We start from the raw sequence: 21,959 nt of genomic DNA on the forward strand, positions 1-21,959 counted from the left end.
ATCTCTGTGTAGAGGCAGAAAACAGGCAGTATAGCTTCTGCACAATACCAAAAAATGATATTGCATCTTTGGAGCTTTTGGCAGCATCAGAAATTACCAAATTGAGTGTATGTGCCCCACAAGGCACAAACAAAGCTCTTGGGTTCAATTGCAGTAGCCTAGCCTGTACTCCCTTGCTCTTCCCTCTCATATTTGCCCCGTTATCATACGACTGTCCTCTGCAGTCATCAAATGCAATCTCCAACTCCTCCAGCCTCTTCAAAATCAGGGCAGACAAACTTTCACCAGTGGACTCCTCTGCTACTAGGAATCCCATGAAGTGCTCTTTAACCTGGGGGTCTTCTTCCAAAGTCAAGATTTGTATTACTACTGACAGCTGTTCAATGTGGCTTACATCCGGGGTGCAATCTAAAACGAGGGAAAAGTATTTGCATTTCTTTATTTCTTGCACCATTGTTGAGAGAATCTTTCCACTGATGCATTCAATCAACTCATTCTGGATGGTTTTGCCCAAGTACCTTTGGTGTGATGTTTCACATTAAACCTTCGGATGTGGTCTTTCATCACTGGGTCAAACTGTGCCATAAGCTCAACCTCTTTCAAAAAGTTTCCATTTGAAGGAGAGTGGAGTATTTCTGTGTTTCCTCTAAATGCCAAATTTTGCACAGCCAGAGAATGAATGATAGCAACCAGTCGTGTCAGCACTGCTCTCCACCGACTCTGCTCTGCCTCTAAGAGGGCCTGTTCTTGTTTGTCCATGGTTGTACCTTGTTTTAATCGAACTGCCAATTCTTTCCATGACGCCATATTGTTCAGGTGTTCGGGACTATTTTCATGACTGTTAAGAGCAGCACTTGCATTTTTCCAATCAGACAGTCCTCCATGTGTTACAGAAATTTGTTTTGGGGAGAAAAGTTGACAACAAAAACAAAAAAGGCTATTTTTCTTTTTTGAATAGGTCAACCACTTCTTGTAATCCTTTCTCCATTTATTAAAGTCCTGCTGAAGTACTGGTGGTGGCAACTTCTCCCATCATCTCTCCTTGGAAAAATGAAATTAGGTGTTACTTGATTTGGTCCTCTCCGAACAAACTCTGTCCTTATTGTGTTCGTGAGATGTGCAGGCCAGTCAGCAGGATCGGTTGGTAGTGGAGCGTCGGTCTTTGCTGCATCTGGAGGGCACGCGAAAAGCCCACTTTCTCATCTCATATGCAGAATAACTTCACACACACACACATAATTGTTGTAGTTTTAAAACCATTCTTGCTTGATATAAGATATTCAGCTGTTTGTATAACCTCTCTGCATTTAAATCGATCTCTATGAGAATGGAGGGGTGGGTGGGTAGATTCAGCTGTGAATTACGCTGGTACAGTATGGCGCACATGGTTGGCTCCATATATATATATATATATGTATATATATATATATATATATATGTTTATATATATATATATATATACAGTATATACACATACATATTACAGTATTTAATACATGTTTCCAAATGAGCTATGCAATTACAATGTAATGTTACTGTATGACTGCATCATTAATGGTTCATGTAGATTAATTCATGTAAAGTGTATCCTCATATTGACAATTAGGTATATAGCTAACAATCATGAGGCACACACCTGAGAAGAGTGGAAGGGTGGAATCTGTGGAATCAGTGGTGCAATCAGGATAAGATACAACATGCTGGTCTGAAGTTCCTTGCAGTGATTCTTGGCCTACACATATAGAGAGAACACACAAGAGCAAATATATTGGCTGGATTAGAAATGGCACGACATATTGTCACTTTTACATTAAATTATTTAACATCAGGAACATCTGTTGAAACATTGCACTCACCTGAGGATGCCGGCACAGCTGAGGTGCTTGGCTGTTCCTCGTCAATTGATCCAGCAGGTGGTGCCAGATATTTTAATAGTGAATCTAAAATGATATAACAAAAGTATGTATTATCATTACTTGTTAAATGTAGCTATTATGTATTTATTAAGCACTTAGTGAATTTGGACAGCCTGACATACTTTTTTCATTCCAAGATGCATAGCTCTTGATTAGTTGTTTCACGTGTAATTACTACACCAAAACGAGCAACGTTTAAATTACTCAAATTTCAATTTCATGACAACGGAAATAAATGACGCAAATTGCAGTACAGCTAAACTTGCACTATGTTTTGCTTAAGATGTTTAGACTGAATGGCAGTAGGGGAGAGCAGGGTAATGTGAAACACCCCCTGTATCTAGGCAACGGAACACATTTGTGGTCATGTGACTATTATGTTTTCAAGCCCCTCCCGGTCCCCCCTTGCCATGAAGGAGAAGTTGGTGTAGGTGCTGTGGAAAGTATGTTTTTCAGAAAAATTTGTTTTTTGCATGTAAAAGTAAAATTTCTTGCTTGGAACTTAATCAACTGCTGTGTCAAAACAAATTGATTCAAGTAGAAAAACTTATATCATACATGTTGATGAACTTTCAACATATACAGGTAGCATGAATGTGATTCATGCTACCTGAAAATTAGCCTGAATTGATAAAAGATGTTGTTTTTCAAAAATTGTGGCTTCGGATAAAGTGGGACAGTGTCTCACTTTACCCCACCATGAAGAACAAGTTAAGTTTAGTCTTATAATCTAGCTGTCGGGATGTTAACTATTACAACATATGTTGTTATGGTAGTTTTAAAGTGGAAAAAGTAAGTGGACCACTTTACCCCGTAGGTGGGGTAAAGTGGGACACTTTTTTTAAAACAATCAAGACCACTTTTTTTAAAACAATCATATTTTCACTTCCCTTTGTCCTGAAGACATTCTGATCATTTCCACTGCTAGAAAACATCCGGAATTAATGGGAAATGTGTAAATTTTACTGATATATCCGTTTAGCTCGCCTAGAGGGGAGGAAATGTAAAAAATGTACCACATTACCCCGCTCTACCCTAACCAGTAATGTCACACGTCACTGGCTAGCTAGCGTTAGCTTACATACAATCCATTCGCTAAGTTGACAATACACAACACTTGGATTTACCTTTCTCCTTGACACGTTTCTCTTCTTCTTCCTTTCTTTTCTTCTTAAATTGCGCCCCGGATGGCTTTTGCCTCTTCATTATTTCTTTCCCTGAGCGACGCAAAGCTGTGGAGGTACATTGAAGAGCAGAGCGCCCCAGTTGACGTTCGTAACATCGTCCGAGGCGGGGGCGCGCCCACGCGAGGGCGCGCAGACGCAGCGGTGGCGAAAAAAAAAAAAAAGAGGGGGTACGTGTGCCGGAGCCTGCCGGAGACTGCCTCTTGTCCAGTCGTGCGGTCGACCGGTAGATATTGGTTTGAGATATAAAATGGGGCGCCAAAAACTCCGCTCAGCAAATTTTTTTTAAATAAAACTTTTTTTCTGGGTGCAGTTTTTGGCGCCCCCCTCTGAGGGGCGCCCTAGGCAACCGCCTATGTCGCCTGTAGGAAAGACCGGCCCTGAATATACCTCACCAGACTGTCATGTAGCTCAACTTAAGACCTACATTTCATTTCAATAATTACGATTTTAAATGAAACAAAACTAGTGAACTTGTCTAATGTGTAGAACAGTAAAACTTCCTTTAAATTCTCTGCCTGTCTGTCTGTCTGTCTGCTTATCTATATTTCTCTCTCTCTCTCTCTCTCTCCATTAAACATGACACACGTCAGTAAGCATCTGGACAAGGATTTGAAATCACGGATTTCGTGAGTTTTTTGTTTGTTTATTTTTTAGGAAACGTCGGACCAGTTGCGACGTAATGTTTTCAATGCAGCGCTAATGTTGTGGTTAATTTATCACCAAACAACGTCGGGGGATCTAACAAACAGCGATAATTACCTGTTTGGCTGATGCTGCGGGTCAGAGAAGAAGTGGCTGCAGCCGATTGATGCTCAGCTGCATGAGGTGGAGGAGGCGGAGGAGGAGGGAGGGGCACGGCGGGGGCTTGTGAGCGCCACGGAGCATGTCGGGGCGAAATTCTCACAAGAACTCCAATAAATGCCCCGTCAGATATCAAAACACATTTGGGGGGAATTGATGACAGAGACTCATTTTTATTCTTGAATATTGATGAATAAAGAAAAAACTGGGCTCCAGCAGAAAGGGGCACTTTTCTCATCCAGGGCAAAAGGACCAGTGATTGAGCACCACTAGGGTTCTATCTGTGCACGGGCCTGATTGACAGGCTTGCTGGCCAACTAGTATCACTCTGACATGTCCTGTCATATGGAAATTTATATAAATATATGGATGTGTATTTTGATGCAGCACACTTGTTGTAGAGTCACTGAAGAAGAAGCTGATCTCAGCAAAACAAGGAGTGACATCAACATTTCAATTGATCATTGATAAAAACGGTGTGCAATGTTTTCTAGGCCTGTCAATCACTTAAGGATCAATTAACCATGTTTTCAATATTAAAAGGGAAGCATCTTTTAATGTTTAAATTTGAATTACAGATTTTGTTTAGAATGTAAACAATGCAAACAAGATCAAAGAAGAATTCTCTAAGATTAAAGACATTGTGTGTCTTTGATGTGTCATGCAGCTCTTGACTTAATCATTGCCTATGAACTCGCGTTTGATCATTCTGAGCATCTCACAGCTTTGAGAGAGAAAGATTTTTGATAAACAATATCAGGCATCTGCTCAACGACAGAATCAAACAGCAAGATTACTGCTGATTCAACCTGATTCAACCCCAGGAAGAAGGAGCAAGTTGTCCCACCATGTCACGATTCAAGTTGACTACTGAAAAGAGAGAGAGAGAGAAATAGGTACACCAGGAATGAGTACCAGGGCAAAAAAAAAGAGATCAGACATCTGAAAGACCTGTTGAACAACGAGAGGGACAACGCTCAAAATGAACGAGGGTGGAGAGTCCAGGCCTGCAATGACCTGCTGGAGACCCAACAACAGCTGGAAAAAGAGAAATCCCTGAATGAACAGCTCATCAATAGGAAAGGAAGATCTAGGTCACCCTTATAGAAGTAGAGGAGGATGCACAGGGACTCTAGAACTACCAGCTCCATGGAGCATCGTTTCTCCTGATAGTTTCTCCCGATCGTTTCTCCCGATCGTTTCTCCTAATCATTTCTCCTCATCGTTTCTCCTCATCGTTTCTCCTCATCGTTTCTCCTGATCGTTTCTCCCGATCGTTTCTCCTCATCGTTTCTCCTGATCGTTTCTCCTCATACTTTCTCCTGATCGTTTCTCCTCATCGTTTCTCCTCATCATTTCTCCTCATCGTTTCTCCTGATCGTTTCTCCTCATCGTTTCTCCTCATCGTTTGTTCTGATCGTTTCTCCTCATCGTTTCTCCTCATCGTTTCTCCTCATCCTTTCTCCTCATCGTCCCTCCTGATCGTTTCTCCTCATCCTTTCTCCTCATCGTCCCTCCTGATCGTTTCTCCTGATCGTTTCTCCTCATCGTTTCTCCTCATCGTTTCTCCTCATCGTCCCTCCTGATCGTTTCTCCTCATCGTTTCTCCTCATCCTTTCTCCTGATCCTTTCTCCTCATCGTTTCTCCTCATCCTTTCTCCTCATCATTTCTCCTCATCGTTTCTCCTCACTTTGATGAGAGCAAAGTCTCCAATGAGATCCAAATCACCAAGCAGAAGTTCAACCTTTTACATGAGACATGACCTAAAGTGATCACAATCAGAAGTTTACTTATAATAATACTTGATATTTCATGTAATATTTGAGTTTTATCAAGATGCTGCAACGGAATTAATTGATTATTGATCAGAAGCAGCAGGTGTGTTTGAGCAGGAAGGTTTAGGGATGTAGGTTCAGCCTGGTATCTATATTTCATATATTATTTTTACACTTTTTGATTTTCATGAAGATGCTGCACTGATACATGTAACTGTAAACCAACATGTTTTACTTTGCTGCGAATTTCATCTGAGACGTAGCATGAAGTGATTATTGATCAGAATCAAAGCAGCAGGTATGTTTAAACTAAGAATGTGAACTTCACCTGGTTTGGTTTGAGTAGTTAATATCATACATTGGGTTTTATTATGATGCTGCACTTATGATTGCAACTTAAAAAATGTTGTGTTTCATATTAAACATGACATGAAGTGATTATTGATCAGAATCAGACACAGCAGCTATGTTCAAGGAGGAAGGTTTATTTCCCTCTTTAAAAAATGTAAACTTTTTTATTTTGATAAAATCCTATATTATTTGAGTTCTATCATGACTCTGCACTTAAGAAAGCAACCTATTTATCTTTCAAACACTACATCTGTGTTCTTGTGAATCTGAGACTTGACTTCAAGTTATTTGACAGATCTGTCATACAAGCTATTTTAGTCCAGTGACCTGAAGCTCTCAATGGTCAAGAGGTAAATCCTGTGAGACATTAGTTTTGTGTAACACCAAATATGTTTCAACTGTTTCTGGTATATTTATTGTGTATCTGAATAAATTAACCAGGAAACAAAGGAGGGATATGGTTGTTTATTATAATGCAATGCCCTAATTAACAGGCTTTTCTAAAAACAGGTAAGGTGGCCAAATGACCTGATGGTCTTCGAGACCCTGCATCAAAACTACCTTCCAGTGATGATGTGGACTCGACCCCTGAATCGCTTCATGTCTCACCAGAAAGAGTCAGTGGGAGATGGTCGTCTTCACCTGAACATCATTAAGCATCACCACATTAACCTGTTAATCAGAACTGGACGTCATTCATGATGCTTTTATCATGGATGTGGTTTGTCTCCTCTCTCTTTTGTACCCACACCCCACCTCCAACATGTACCTTGAGCTCTTTTGAACGTACATCTACTCATAGCAGAACCAGTGATGGAATGTTTGTGTGTGTGTGTGTTTTCACTGCAAGAACAAGGACACAATTTCAAGAGGAAACAATTTTTATATTTCAAATAGAATCTATGAACATAATGGAAAAAAAAACAAACACTGGGTCTGAACATCCAGACAATTGAGATCCAAAAATAAATTTTCTTAGGAAATATAAATGATATATAAAAACATAAAAATGTAAATTTTAGTTTGGACCCCCAACGAGACGGCCCTATTTTTAATATTTTATTAATAAAAATAAACTTTTAAATATTGAATCCACCCATAATATCTATTGAGGCAGTTTTAACTTCGAAATCAAACGAGATTTCAAAACAACTTAATCCGTTTTTAATTTCCATGCAACAAGAACTGTACAACCCCCAAGTCTTGAACTTGCATAAAAAACAAAAGGCCAAAAAGTCTTGATTCAGACTTCAAGCACGGCAGCCCTGCATCTGTGCCAGTCTGTGCTTTAAAAGTTCACTTCTCCTCCGCAGCTGCTCTTTGTGTGTGAGGAGTCTCTGCTCGTCGGACTGCATGCTGTAGATACACTCTGTCGCCTTCTTCAGGATCACCGACTTCGCCGCCTTCTTGTTGTTGGCCACCTCTGGGATCTCGTCGCGCAGCGCGACAAGGCTCAACTTGAGCTTCAGCCTCCTCTGGCGCTCCCGAAAGGCTCCTCCAATCCTTCTCTTGTCATTGTCCTCGGTGTCTGACGTCCGGCGGCTCAGACACTTGCGGATGCTGCTGGTCTGTTTGAGGACCCTGCTGTGGCCGCCGCTGCCTCCACCTCCTCCTCCACCACTGCTGCTGCTCTCCAGCTTCAGCCTCCTGACAGCCGGCTGCTCCTGCCTCACGGATGGATGGGCAGTGTAATCATGCTTGTGGGTGGAGACGTCAAACCTCTTCAGCACGAGCGGGCTGGGGGGCCTTGTCTCCATCGGACTTGGGTAGCACCGTTTCACCGCCTGCCTCTTCTCCCCTGGGACCACGTCAATCCCCTCCTCTTCCTCCTGGATCTCCTCTTCCTCCTCATCATGATCCTCGTCTCCATTCTCCTCCTCTGCAAAAGAAAAAGAAAAAAGAAACACTCTGCTCCAGCACAAGCATTCCTGCCTTAAATGAATGTCACAGCAGTGTGTGTGGGGGGGGGGGGGGGGGGGGGGGGGCTAACCCTACCCCGCATAGGAGTGGATTGCTTAACATGCATCTTGCTGATCTTACAGCTGTCTACAACATGACATGGCAGCATGGCTCCACCGCCTGTCTGCAGCCCGCATGCATCAAAACAATACTGAGGCTCTGCTCCTCCTCATCAGCGGTTGTGATGGAGATGTGTGTGTGTGTGTGATGCACAGCCACATGCACGTATCGTGTATTCGTTAGAGTAAAACATGTTGACATTTGCTTAAAACATAATGATAGGCTTACACTTATGGTGCTGGCCCTCTGGACACTCCACCAGATGTTTGTCTTATTTACTCTTTACCTGTTGGGGATGACTTTTGACCTAGGGAATCGTCTCTGACCAGCTAATGGATGGTGTTGTGCAATAGTGCTTGAAAAGAGTTACCATAGAATGGTGTGCCTTTAGGCACTCAATAAATTTGGTTATCAAAATAAAATGTAAAACATTAATATTTAAAATATTAATATTGAATCATAACCCTAATTGGTTAAAGTTATCGTGGGGCACCACCCTTCATAGAAGGGAAAAGATAGCCAATTTATTGATTAAGATCAGTCTCATTTAGATCTAGTTCAATTAGAAATCTCAATATTTGACCATTAAAGATTATATAATGAACAATGAAGGTTATGGAGTTCTTAGCAGTGTAACGGTTGGCAAGATTCACTTATGCAATATTAATGACAGAACATTTGTGAAAGAAGAACATTTATTATTAACATAATAAAGTATAAAAACACAAGTTACTAAACAATCAAACTAACTAACAGGGAGGTGTGTGAGTGTGTGTGTGAATGTAAATTAGCATGCTTTAAAGAATGCTCCCTAAGATAAGAGCCCCCCCCCCCCCCTTCTTCTGAGGTTGCCTCACGGCACAGGGGGAAGGTTTAACTAGGTGAGATGCTATGCGTGTCTGTGTGGATGTTAATCAGATAATGATTGTCAGGGACAAAGCCTGTGGCGAGCCTAACTATTAACCTTCCTTTAACTTATGCCTACAACGTCAGAGCATATATCAAACTTATAAGCACACACCGATCAAATAAACAGTCTTGCTTAGCGTAGTATAATTATTAAGCCCAGATTATGTTACCAGTCCGAGGGAAAGAGGAAAAGAAGTTGCTGTTCAGTTTGCAGTTCTGTGATGTCTCCTGGCTTTGTGGTCGTAGATTTCTGCATTCGCGATTCTGTCGAGCCGTGTGCTAAGATGCTCGTTGAAGTTTTCCTGCAGGACATCGCGTCGCTACGAGGAGTTTGGTAGAGCTTGAAGGGCGAGGAGATTTCCTTGAAGAGTGTGGGCAGGGGAGCTGCACCTCTGACCTCCAGTTGTGGGTTGGATAGAGAAGGAAGCTGGATCAGCCAGGCCCCCCCCTTGGCGATGTAGGAGAAGAGAGGCTGGACAGCCTGCTGGCCTTCGAAGGATTGTAGAAAGAGAGAGAGCTTGGGGAGACCTCTCCTTATATTGGCCCCGCTGACCTCACAGGTCTTGGACCAGAGTGACCAATAGGAGTTGACCCTGGTGGCTCTTGACACCTTTGTGTGATATTGCCCTGACCCCATGACATGCAGCATCCTGTTACATCCTCTGGGAGACTGAGTTCCTTGACTTTCAAAGATCAATGGAACCTGTTGCATCTTGGGAGATTGAGTCCACTCCAGCACATGCGGCATGTTTGTTACAAGTTTGACTGAAAGGAGGCCTGTGGTTTGCACAAAAACCATGTCCCAACAATGGGTTCAGAAGGAATGTTCTTGACCAGTTTGTCTTCATGTTCGGACACAAAAACGTACCCTTATTTAGTCAGAAATCCCATGTGGGATGTGTTTTACCTGAAGTCATGGGTGGAACCAAACTCCCTATATGTGTGTGCTTTCATCCCCTGCAAGTCAGACTTTCACTATTGGCTGTGTGTCTCCGGGTATCTAGATGCCCGTCCCGACCTGTAATTTCTTGTAATAAACTTTGTTACACTGAAACTACTGGGTCCTCGGAATCCTACCTTCATCATCAACAACTTCTACAACATCAAATATACGATACACGCTCAGAGGGAAGCAGCACAGAGGGTTGTGCCTGCACGGCGAGACGTTCACCACCCACCTGATTCACTACAGCTGCTGCTGTGGGGCTGCGTGTCCGGGCCCAGGTCCTTGCGCGCGGCGTGCAGGGAGGCGAGCCGCTCGGACACCACCTTCTCCAGCTTGGCCGCGGCGGGGAAGCCGCTCCACATGCAGTCCTGGATGATGATGGAGTCAGCGCCGCAGACGATGCTCTGGTTCACCGCGTCATCCTCGTTGTCAGAGTGGAAATACGACTGCAGAGGGTCGTAGTCCAGGTCATAGTTTTTACTCGCTAAACTTGAATCCAGCGGCATGATACGTCCTCGTCCTGTCTCTGCTGGGAAAGACAACAAAGGAGGAGTGGTTAGAGCTTGTTTATACAGATGTGCGGCTTCATACAGCTGCCGGGCAGTGAACCTGGAAGCAGCGCAAAGTGTCAGCAACATCACAGATAGAGCAATCTGAGGGGAAACAGACAAAACCTAGGTTGCTATAAAACACCTATGGACTAATTAACAGTTATTAACAACTTGCAGCTGCAAATAGTGATCAGGATTAGGGTTGAAAAATTCCGGGAATATTCAAAGTTGGAAACTTTCCATGGGAATTAAAAGGAATATACAGGAATTAACGGGAATAAACTGGAAATTGTGTGGGTAATTTATACTAACTGTATTTACCTTGTCATATACAGATATAAATATAAACATTTTGTTTTGTCATAGGCTGATTTGAGCCCTGAGGAAACTTTGGGCACTTGACTACATGCTTCTGCATCTTTGTGTCTTTCTTAACATAGGTCTTTGCACAGTATTTGCAAATGTACACAGCCTTTCCTTCTACATTGGCTGGGCTGAACTGTGCACATGGCTTTGTTCTGTAGAATAAGATGAGAAAAAATATGTAAAAACACTAATGCAATGCCAGAGATATAAATAGGTGGCCAATTGGAATCTACTTTAAAAATATTTTGCAAATGATGGTTAATTGAATAGAAATAGGCTAGATGAACAGATGAATAATCCTCAATCAGCATGCTAACATATTTTCTAAACTTACCTGACCACCTACTATTACCTATTATTACCTACAGCAGACCTTATTAGCCCTGCTGTAGTGTGCACGATGCTGGTAATTATCTGTGCACGTGATGGAGACATGCACAGTGGAGGGTTGTAATTAAACGAGCAGCCTGTGCAAATAGAATTTGAATAATCAATACATGCAGACTGTCGTATTGATGAATCATTTTCATAGAGCTGAGTTTTGCTTTAAGTGTCATTTGCAGTTAACGATAAACAACTTACTCACTTGTCAACGATGAGAGTGACCGTCGGGCGAGTGATGCATTCTTACTCGTTTGCATTCTCAGTCGGTGGAGTTGACCCCACACAACATCTGCAGCGCCATCGCGCGACATGTTGACGAAGCGTTTCGAATAGTAGATGAGAATCGTTGCTAATTTGCAGAGTAAAAACATACACTGTGTTTGCTGTCACATTGTCTCCTCTAAAGCTAAGTCCCGTTGTGGCATATCCCAGCTCTCCCCTCTCTTCTCCTGGGACGGTCGAACCCTCTCTCTGCTGTTTTCCGCCATTCGGCGTCCGGACTCGGTAGAAAGAAGAAAACCTCTAAAACTCAGGGAGGTGAATAATTCCAGGCGGATGTTCGGCAGCACCGAGACCAGACATCCCAGTTTATCCGGGCATGTTCCGGTTTCCTGATCTAGATATCTATAAAACGCTCGATGTTTTCCATTTCACTACCTAATTTCCCCGGTTTCAATCAGAATCTAAATAAAAATTAATTATAGTAATACATAGGTTCCAGCGCTTACATGGGGCTTTAGCAGGTTCTGGCGTTATTAAAGTTACGTAGCCCTATAAAAAAAAGGTAAACAAGACACCACGTGGTGTTCCGCTGTCACGGCTATTGCTAGCCTATGAGCTTGCATCTCTCTCTGATAGGACATGTCAGAGTGATACTAGTTGGCCAGCAAGCCTGTCAATCAGGCTCGTTCACAGATAGACCCCTAGTGGTGCTCAATCACTGGTCCTTTTGCCCTGGATGAGAAAAGTGCCCCTTTCTGCTGGAGCCCAGTTTTTTCTTATTCATCAATATTTAAGAAGAAAAATGAGTCTCTGTCATCAATTCCCCCCAAATGTGTTTTGATATCTGACGGGGAATTTATTGGAGTTCTTGTGAGAATTTCACCCCGACATGCTCCGCGGCGCTCACAAGCCTCCGCCGTGCCCCTCCCTCCTCCTCCTCCTCCTCCTCTACCTCATGCAGCTGAGCGTCAATCGGCTGCAGCCACTTCTTCTCTGACCCGCAGCATCAGCCAAACAGGTAATAACGCTGTTTGTTAGATCCCCCGACGTTGTTTGGTGATAAATTAACCACAACATTAGCGCCGCATTGAAAACATTACGTCGCAACTGGTCCGACGTTTCCTAAAAAATAAACAAACAAAAAACTCACGAAATCCGTGATTTCAAATCCTTGTCCAGATGCTTACTGACGTGTGTCATGTTCAATGGAGAGAGAGAGAGAGAGAGAGAGAGAGAGAGAGAGAGAGAGAGAGAGAGAGAGAGAGAGAGATACAGACAAGCAGACAGACAGACAGACAGGCAGAGAATTTAAAGGAAGTTTTACTGTTCTACTTATTAGACAAGTTCACTAGTTTTGTTTCATTTAAAATCGTTATAATTGAAATGAAAGGTAGGTCTTAAGTTGAGCTACATGACAGTCTGGTGAGGTATATTGTGGTATATTATTAGTGTAATGCTGCTTATGCTTCAACTCTGTCAGAGTGTTTTGTCTGTTTTTGCCTGTTATTCATTTATTTATTCAATTTGATAATTTGAGTTAGTTTGTTAACAAAAATAAATATATGAGTTGAAAATATCCTGTGTTTTTTATTTATTATTATTGTTTTTAAATTCATAAATAATTTGGGCGATTGGTGCCCTTCTCTGGGGTCTGAGCGTCATACCAAAATGTCTGTGCACGTGCCTGCTGTCAATCACTCATTTCCCTTTCCGTTGCTAGCCAATGGCTTTGAGGCTGAACAGACCAACACGCCCCTGCTAGCGGTTAGCTGTAATGCTAAGGATACGTTTTTCAAAGAGCTCCAGGACGCTCACTCGTTCCAGCACAAAGTTCCCGTCAACGTCCTGCACATCGATAACACAATGGTCCCGGTTTGGGAGTTTTAAACTGCGGTTTCTTATATGTGAGTGCCGGCCTATGGTGGCAGCGAGGGAAGCGTCCATAGCAACATTAAAATAAATCCGTTAAAAGTAAACTAACAACAAAAGATCATACAAACCATCTGAAAAAAGATTATGAAAATAATCCTAAAATGCGCTGCTTCAAAGTTGATCAAACACACTCATAAACGAGTAAAATATTTAATTTACCATAAAGAATAAAGTGATTATCCGCCATGTATTTTGTTTCCACGGAGAGAGCAACGTATAGGGCACCTGTCCCCGGCCGCCTGACGCCGGGTTCACACCGGACGCGGAAGCGACGCCGAAGCGAGGCGAAGCGCAGCGCCAATCCTCTGGCTCCCATCCACTCCCATGTTAAATCGTTGTGCTGAACACACCGGAGGCTGAAGCACAGAGCTGCGCCGCGTCTGCCTCGCGCCGTGAAGCGATCGTTTCGCGTCGAGTCTATTTTTTCCGCTTGACGCGAGCGTATCGCGACAGGAAACACACTGAAAAATGATTTTAAACGATATTGACGACGTATTTTTTATGAGATAAATGATCAAATATGCATCCCATACTTTGTATTCACCTTCTGTTGTCCAGGAGTTTTAATTTTAACACTTTTACCGAACACATTATTAAATGTCCCCCTCTGCCCATCCACTACAGCCACACAAGCAGTCATAATGATAAAAAGAGAGAGATTCTCCACATAGACTTGAGTGGAGAATACGTAATTTACCCTCGACACCCGAAATTTAACGGAGCAAACAGCGGAGAAGTTCTTCAACATGGATGACATTAAATTAATAATTGAAGTGGAGAAGTACAGTGAGTTGTATGATCCTCGGAACATGTTGTATAAAGACAACACTAAAAAGGACACATGTTGGGACACGGATGCAGTTAATTTTGGAGCAACAAGTAAGTATATGGTTGAAAAAAAATTATTAAATGCCGTCATTACTGCAGGCTGATAACAGCGGCGCTTCGGCGACGCTACCGCGCCCGGTGTGAACCGCCAAGCGCCGGCGCTTTAGGGATTAGCGCTACCGCCTCGCTTCGGCGTCGCTTCCGCGTCCGGTGTGAACCCGGCGTTACTCACGATTAAGTCGATTTCATACGAATTTTTGCGGATGTTCTTTAGTAACATTTCAAACGAGATTTTGATGAGACCAGCTCCTCTAGATCATAGCTTGCTTCCCTTTCTGCCCCTTTTTATTTCTCTAGCTAGCTCTTCCTTTAACCTCCTCTCCCTTTCTCTCTCTATCCTATACCTCTGCTATAATTCCTACTCAGCTCGTTTATTTGTCCTTTCAGACTCTCCCACCTCTCCTACCCATGTCTTCCTCATACATACTGTCATTCTTTCTCCCCATCATACATTCTCTCCCTTTCTTTTTATATTTTAACCTTTCAGCAGCTCACCCTTCAAGCTCGCTTTGCTGCTTTCCTCCCTCCGTTTCTCTTTTCCTGAGTGTCTCCTCCTCCTCTTCCATTGCGCTCCCCTGCTCTGCGTCCTGTTCCTCCTCGTCCTCCTCCAGCTGCTCCTCGTCCCCGCTTTGCTGCTATCCTCTCTCCTCCATCTCACTCTGTTGTTTCTTCTCCTCTATCGTTTCCTCTCCTCGTGTCCGTCCTCCTCTTCCTCCTCTCTTACGGCCTCTTTGCGCTCCATACACTCCTGTGCGTGGGACATAACGTCCTCAGACACTTGAAGCATCGGAAATCCGGGCCCTCTCTAAATGTGTGCCCTGGTTTTATACACAGTCTGAAAACACGCACTAGTCCCCCTTTTCGTCTTTCAATTTAATTTTCAAAAGTCTTCTCTACTCTCACTCTGCAACCCACCACGTATCCACATTGTTTCTTCGCCTCCTTTAATACATCCATCATTGTCACGTTCTCTGGTGCCTCCACCTCCACCGTCAGCTCTTTGTTGTACTGCGCTGTTCTTTTTCCTCTGTGCCTCGTTTTACCAGCGGTGGACTTGTTTGGTCCGTGTGCCCTCTCACTGGCGTTTTCCTGTCTGTTTTCTTTCTCTTGTTGTCCGTCCTTCACTTCAGTTTCTTTCATCTTCTCCTCTTGCTCTGTCCCTGATTGTTTTTAAGGCTGTCTGCTCCTTCCCGTTTGTTGCGGGAAGGAGCAGACAAACTGTTTGGGGGAAATCGAAATTTCCCCCAAACAGCAAAAGCTGTCAGGGGACTGTTACAATTAATATACTCTATTTTTCTATCAAACGAAAAACGGACAATACATTGACGTAGAAACTTATTTTACCTGTGAAATAGACACGTTTTGCCTTTTTCACTGCTCTTGCCATCTCACTCTGCAGTGATATGGCACACCTGTGGTGACCAGTATTTAAGAGGGCTGCACACTGGGCTCTCCCCTTCACCAAATCTACCACCACATCTCAGCTTTTTTATTTTACTCTAGATACTTCTACCCTATTCTTCTTCTTCTTATGTGTAAATCCAACCGGACGTTAGCGTTGTGATTGTCTTGTTTAGTGTGTTTAGAGCCGCCCCTCTGCAGTGGCTTCCTGAAATAATGTACTGGTTGCCCAGGGTGTGTGATTAATTTAGAGTGTGAATGTAGTGCTTTGAGCTTACATGGGTGGGACTAATTACATTAATTGTTAGGCACTAATTAGAGGGATTTACCTTTGGAGCTACCTTTTCTGGTCGGAATAAGCAACAGTTTCTCTCTCGGGGGTCTGTTGGTTTGTTATTTTCGTTTGTTATTTTTGAGCATAAACATGATTTGACTTTGTGTCTTGGGTACATGTCCATGTCCGTCTGGTGAGTAACAGCATAGCTGGGGCTTTACCTGGTCATTGGTTTGGCTACCAGGGCCGGGTCTAGGCAGGGGCAAGAGGGGGCCTGGCCCCCTCAAATAAATGTTGTGCCCCCTCAAACTAAATCCCCCAAAATATATTAAATTTCATATATTTTTTATTATCTCATGCTTCTCTCCTCCACTCCACTTCTTAATGTCTTAATGTCTTGCTTGCCCCCTCAAATATAAAATATATCAAGTTGTTTCTCATGTCAAGTTTCTCACCTCCGCTCCATCTCCCCTTTTCGCTCTGATCAGTGTATCGGCCTGCTGCCGGTTCACTGTGAGGGATAGCTGTCTGCCCAACTTCCAATCACCCTTTAGTATGCAAATGAGCTAGTGTCAGGTTTCTAATAGCAGCTTGCAGCAGTAAACTGCGAAGCAAAGGAGCTCTGTTAAATTCGGTCATAGTGTTTTGTGTAGTGACATACTTAATTGCTAATAACATAATAAAAACAAGAGTTAATATTTTTCTTGAAAATCTTTATTTGCTCAGTCAACAACAAAAACCAAAACCACATAACCAAATTATTGTAGTAGCTAAGCTGTAGCCTATTCTGCTAGATCAGGGTGTGTGGGCCCACAGTCCCTGTCATGTGTCACAGCACGGGGAGAGAGCACTGTCCGCTCCCTGCCACAGACTGAGCACAAATGATCTGTGCGTGCAGACCCCTAAAGAAAGCCCCGCCCCCACCCAACTTCTGCAATCTGGCTGCTATTTTACAATCCCATCTTCACTTTTCCACTCCTGTAAAACTTGACTTGTCCCAACCTTGTGTATCTCATTCTCCTCAGGGACTCAGCCTTGTAAACAAGTGACATACAACACTAGTGTAGAGATTGCTTGCATTCCATTCTGCTGATCATTCTGAGGTTACATATACAATGCATCAGTTTTTCAGAGCTTTTAAAAAACATACTCCTCCTGCCCCTACCAATGGAGATCATGGTGGAAATGCTCTAGCTAGCATCTCAGCAGCTAGCGCTGCACCTACCCCTACCAGTGTTGTAGCTAGCAGCGCATCAGCTAACGTTAGTAGTGGTTCTGCTGCCTGCATCACTCCAGCAGTAGCTAGCATAACACCAGCAAGCACTACTTCTACTCTACCTCCTCCTTTCCCAGCTGTTCTTACAGTTAACCCCAAACTTCCCATTTTACCCATGTGACTTAACCACCATTGCACCATCTCAGCTATTATTAAGTAGCTACCCAAAACGTGCATTTAGCAAAAAACTGAGGTCGTTCAATCCTGCCTGGTACTGCACACGACCATGGCTTGAATACTCTGCTGAACGGGATGCATGTTTCTGCTTTCCCTGTCGCAAATACAGTACTGTGAATGAGAGGGATGTTGTGTTCACTCTGACTGGTTTCAACAACTGGAAAAATGCACTGGAAAGTGACAAAGGGCTGCAGAGGCATTTGTCCTCCCACAACCATGTCCATGCTTCTACTCTCTGGGCTGAGCACCAGAAGAGAGAGGCTACTGGGGGAAATGTTGACACATTATTGCTTGGCAAGACACAGGTAGAGAAAAAACGGTACTATGTTAAGATTGTGGGCAACGCTGTGAAGTTCCTCTGTGTCAATGAGTTGAGTCTACGTGGAACAACGGAACACAGGCGTGATGCTGCTGGTCATGATGATGATGATATTGCTTCTGGGCTTTTTCTTAAGTTAATGGAATATACCCTTGAGAAAGATGAAAAACTAGCCAGCATCGCCAAGGGTATCCCAAGGAATGCATCATATACATCAAATCACATACAAAATGAAATTATTGACACACTGGCAAACATGGTGCTCGGAGAGATAAAAAAAAAATATGAAAATGCTGATGCTGTGGGTTTTTGCCTCAAGAGTGATGGGAGCAGGGACAGGTGTAATGTCGAAAACCTGTCAGTTATGATTAGATTTGTCAGTGCCTACCTACCCGAGGAGCATCTCATTGGGTTGCTCGACCTCGACCAACTAGATGCACAGTACAAAACCTCTGAGATCCTGAAGTGCCTCTCTGATGCTGGTTACAGTGCTGACAACATTCTGAGCCAGTGTTAAGATGGAGCTTCAGTGATGAGTGGGGTGAGAGGAGGTGTTCAAGCTCTGCTCCAACAGAAGCTGGGAAAGTATATACCCTACATTCACTGCTATAACCACCAACTGCACCTGGTAGTTGTGCATGCCATGCAGAGCGAACAATGTACTAAAAGATTTTTTGATCTGTCTTCTTCCTTGTGCAACTTTTTTCAGCACCACTACATCACTAGAAAATATGATGCTCCTAATCTTAGGAGGCTAATTCAAATCCGATGGACTAGCCACTATGAGGTGACACGTTGCATTACTGAGAATGGAGATCAAATAATCACTGTTATGTCTGAGGTGGCAACGGAGGATGATGCTGCAGTGGAATCTGTGCACTGAAGCATCAGGCCTGCTCTGCCAGATTAAGAGGCAGCACTTCTTTAAAATTGGCAAGTTTCTGGTGCAAGTGCTTGGTCTACTGAAACCAGCAAATGCCATACTACAGTCTCAGTCTGTGGATATGTGCTGAGCCTCAAACGAGGTTGGTACAGCACTGGATTCTTTGAGGGAGAACAATGAATAGGCACCTTAGTGACAGTGTTGTAATTACAACAGTGGGCCACACAGACATAGATGACAGTGTCCCCCCCATAAGACACTTAAAAGACCTCTACTAAACATTCTGGACCGGGCAATTACCGAGTTGGAGATAAGATTCTGCCAGAAGAATTTGGAGCTGATGAAGGCCACGTCCAGCCTTGTGCCTACATCTGGCACATTCCTCCATGGAGCTCTGTTGCATCCTTTGGTTGAGCTGGCTGGCACTGATGCAGGATGTCTGAATAATGAAATCCTAGTGGCAAAGCCCATGTTGCTTAAGGAATGCCCCAATGAACCAGATCTGTCTACAGTGTGCAAAACCCTACAGCACTACAAGGTATCAATTCCCTTGTTGTACAAGTTATACATTACAGCACTGGTCATTGGGGTTTCTTCAGCTGCATGTGAGAGCTCTTTCTCCACACTGTCCCGTGTCTTAACCCCCTTTCGCAGAACTATGCTGCATCACAGAAAGAGGAACCTGGTTATCTTGGCCCATGAAAAGTCAATTACATACAAGCTGGACATGGACGAATTTGTGAGGGAGTTTGCCAAGGGAAACAGGAGGCTGACGTTGACCTAGAGACCTAGGAGAACTTAACTAAAATTAGTGGCCAGCAAAAATGCTGTAGTTAGCCAACGTTGTTTGTTTTTTCTAGGCTAATAGCCTTAGTTTTATTTCTTTAATTTTTACTTAAAAAACTAAACAAAAACATCCTCCTAAGGATGTTATGAAAATAAAAAAATACAAAAAAATACAAAAACATCCTCCTGAGGGATTGCCACCTTATCGTGGTCAGGAGGATTGAGTGCCTCAGTGACCCTAAGAGCTATACCAACAGAAGCTAGTCTTCATAGGGACACCCAAGTTTGGCAGGTCTTAGGGTAGAGGCCTGACAAAGTGCAGTCAGTTTAGGTTGAGGGTAGGACATACAACTAAGAACCCAAGTTCATATATGGTTAGTCTAACAACAATAACTACAATGAAATAAGTGTGCCAAGCATTTGAGACCACAGTACTTTACAAGGCACTTGTTCAGTGTACCCGCATCCTAGTGAGTGAATTTGTCAATTAGACATGGTAAAAGGTGCAGGAGCACAATGCCCCCTCAAGATTTGTGGCTGCCCCCTCATACATGCCTGTCTAGACCCGGCCCTGACCTGAATACGCCTGATCTCGTCTGATCTCGGAAGCTAAGCAGGGTCGGGCCTGGTTAGTACTTGGATGGGAGACTGCCTGGGAATACCAGGTGCTGTAAGCTTTTTTCCACTTTTACCTGACGTATTTACATGTATAAATAAGGTTCAGAGGGTGGCCTCATTCGCTTACGGCCACACCAACCTGAATACGCCCGATCTCGTCTGATCTCGGAAGCTAAGCAGGGTCGGGCCTGGTTAGTACTTGGATGGTAGACTGCCTGGGAATACTAGGTGCTTTAAGCTTTTTTCCACTCTTACCTGACGTATTTACATGTATAAATAAGGTTCAGAGGGTGGCCTCATTCGCTTACGGCCACACCAACCTGAATACGCCCGATCTCGTCTGATCTCGGAAGCTAAGCAGGGTCGGGCCTGGTTAATACTTGGATGGGAGACTGCCTGGGAATACCAGGTGCTTTAAGCTTTTTTCCACTTTTACCTGACGTTTTTACACGTATAAATAAGGTTCAGAGGGTGGCCTCATTCGCTTACGGCCACACCAGCCTGAATACGCCCGACAGCCCTTGAACGCACCACGGAGTGACGTCATCATCCAGCGACCCGGTAGCAAGCCACCGCGGGTGGCTGCTGTGGAACTATTTTTGCCTTTTTTTTCTCTTTCCCAGCTATTCTTGTGCTCTTTCTACATCCCCCTTTCTTCTCTATCTCATATATGTAAATCCAACCGGACATTAGAGTTGTGATCGTCTTGTTAAGTGTGTGTGTGTGTGTCCCCCGGGGCAGTGACGCACTATTCGGGGGCATCATAGCCGGCGAGGAAGTGCTCCAGAGACTATAGGCCAAATTATACTTGTGTTGCACGGACGCACGCATGCACGCAAGACACGCAACACGCCCCTTTCGAGCCCTCTGGCGGCTTGCGTGCGTCCGCCAACTATACGACAAAACGACGCGGGCCTCACGCAGCCCGCAAGGCTTGTGATTGGTCGGCTGACTACATCCCGTCTGGAGTCTAGTTTCCGGTGTCATGCCCCACAATACGCGGAAATCACGGAAGATTTAGAAGAACGAATATGGACCAAATAGAAGAGCACTTGGCAGAAGAGATCCGAAAGTATGACCACTTGTATAACCCGTCCCTGACTGGCCGATTTGTCCGCCAGAAATAGGCTATGAGGAGCCGGAGTGGCGATGTAAATAAACATTCGACGAAGAAGAAGACGTCTCTTCTTTGTGTGTTTTGTTTTCGAAAAAAAAAGTTACTCCGCCTAGTGTTCTGGCGGTGAATTGCGTTGCAACACGCGCAACAAGTTTAGGAAGCATAAACCAAAACGGATCCGTCGATGCAGCTGCGTGGCCTTCGGCAGTTGCAGTCGCAGGACTATAATTAGGCCTTGTGGAGATAAACACGGAGCGGGTGGTTTTAACCGCCGTCACCCACGGAGGTGAGGGCGGGACAAACACGGAGCTGACGCAGGGTAAGCGCTGCAAAACAAATGAGAGGAATGACAGGGAGCAGACAGTAATGGTGGAGATGGAGGGCGAGCGCGAGGACACAGCTATGGAGCTCATGCGGTGTGTGCGCGAGCTATGTGGAGGGCTATTGGCGTGCCGACAGGTAACAGAGAAAAAATATGAGATGACAATGAGCCACCCTAAGGGGAAGGAGAGGCTCATGTAAGGCTTTAAGATAGGGGAGACTCGGGTGCACGCCTGAGAACTAGTAAATGACAAGCTGGTAGTGTCATTTATGAGTCTGCCCTTTTATATTGAGGACAGGGAGATACTGGCAAAGTTGCAACTATGGGGAGTAGCAGCAGTATCTTCCATTAAAAGAAGGATGTGGCCAGGGACAAATGTGGCAGACGGGACTAGGTTCCTGAAAGTAAAGTTTAATAATCAAATACAATCGCTGCCGTACTCTGCAAGATTTGACACTGCGCTGGGGGCAGAGTATTTCAGGGTGCTACACGATGTGAAGGTGTGCAGGCTGTGCATTAAACCTGGGCACATAATGAG

General features: G+C 44.0%; 1 protein-coding gene, 1 non-coding gene and 2 pseudogenes across 2 annotated transcripts; 3 read left to right on the forward strand and 1 right to left on the reverse strand.

Annotated features, from left to right (window-relative positions):
- Positions 1–6,959: 6,959 nt before the first annotated feature.
- Positions 6,960–10,411, reverse strand: LOC133933458 (transcriptional regulator Myc-2-like). The gene is made up of 2 exons (XM_062380573.1): positions 10,138–10,411; positions 6,960–7,910 (listed from the first exon to the last, which is right to left on the reverse strand). Exons 1-2 carry the CDS (start codon positions 10,409–10,411, stop codon positions 7,282–7,284), a joined length of 903 nt encoding a protein of 300 aa, XP_062236557.1. The 3' UTR covers positions 6,960–7,281.
- Positions 10,412–19,921: 9,510 nt separating this feature from the next.
- LOC133944079 (5S ribosomal RNA) lies at positions 19,922–20,041 on the forward strand (annotated as a pseudogene).
- A 62-nt stretch (positions 20,042–20,103) lies between these two features.
- LOC133938612 (5S ribosomal RNA) lies at positions 20,104–20,222 on the forward strand (annotated as a pseudogene).
- A 62-nt stretch (positions 20,223–20,284) lies between these two features.
- Positions 20,285–20,403, forward strand: LOC133936790 (5S ribosomal RNA). The gene has a single exon (XR_009914866.1). It is a non-coding gene; the product is annotated as a 5S ribosomal RNA (ribosomal RNA).
- Positions 20,404–21,959: the final 1,556 nt, after the last annotated feature.

The sequence above is a fragment of the Platichthys flesus genome, chromosome 22 (genome assembly GCF_949316205.1).
Source record: "Platichthys flesus chromosome 22, fPlaFle2.1, whole genome shotgun sequence".
Classification (NCBI taxonomy): Eukaryota; Metazoa; Chordata; class Actinopteri; order Pleuronectiformes; family Pleuronectidae; genus Platichthys; species Platichthys flesus.

Coding starts and splice junctions, on each gene's coding strand:
- LOC133933458 (XM_062380573.1), bottom strand. CDS start 10,411: ATGCCGCTGGATTCAAGTTTAGCGAGTAAAAACTATGACCTGGACTAC. Junction 7,911..10,137: donor CAGCAGCTGTAGTGAATCAG/GTGGGTGGTGAA, acceptor TTTCTTTTGCAG/AGGAGGAGAATGGAGACGAG.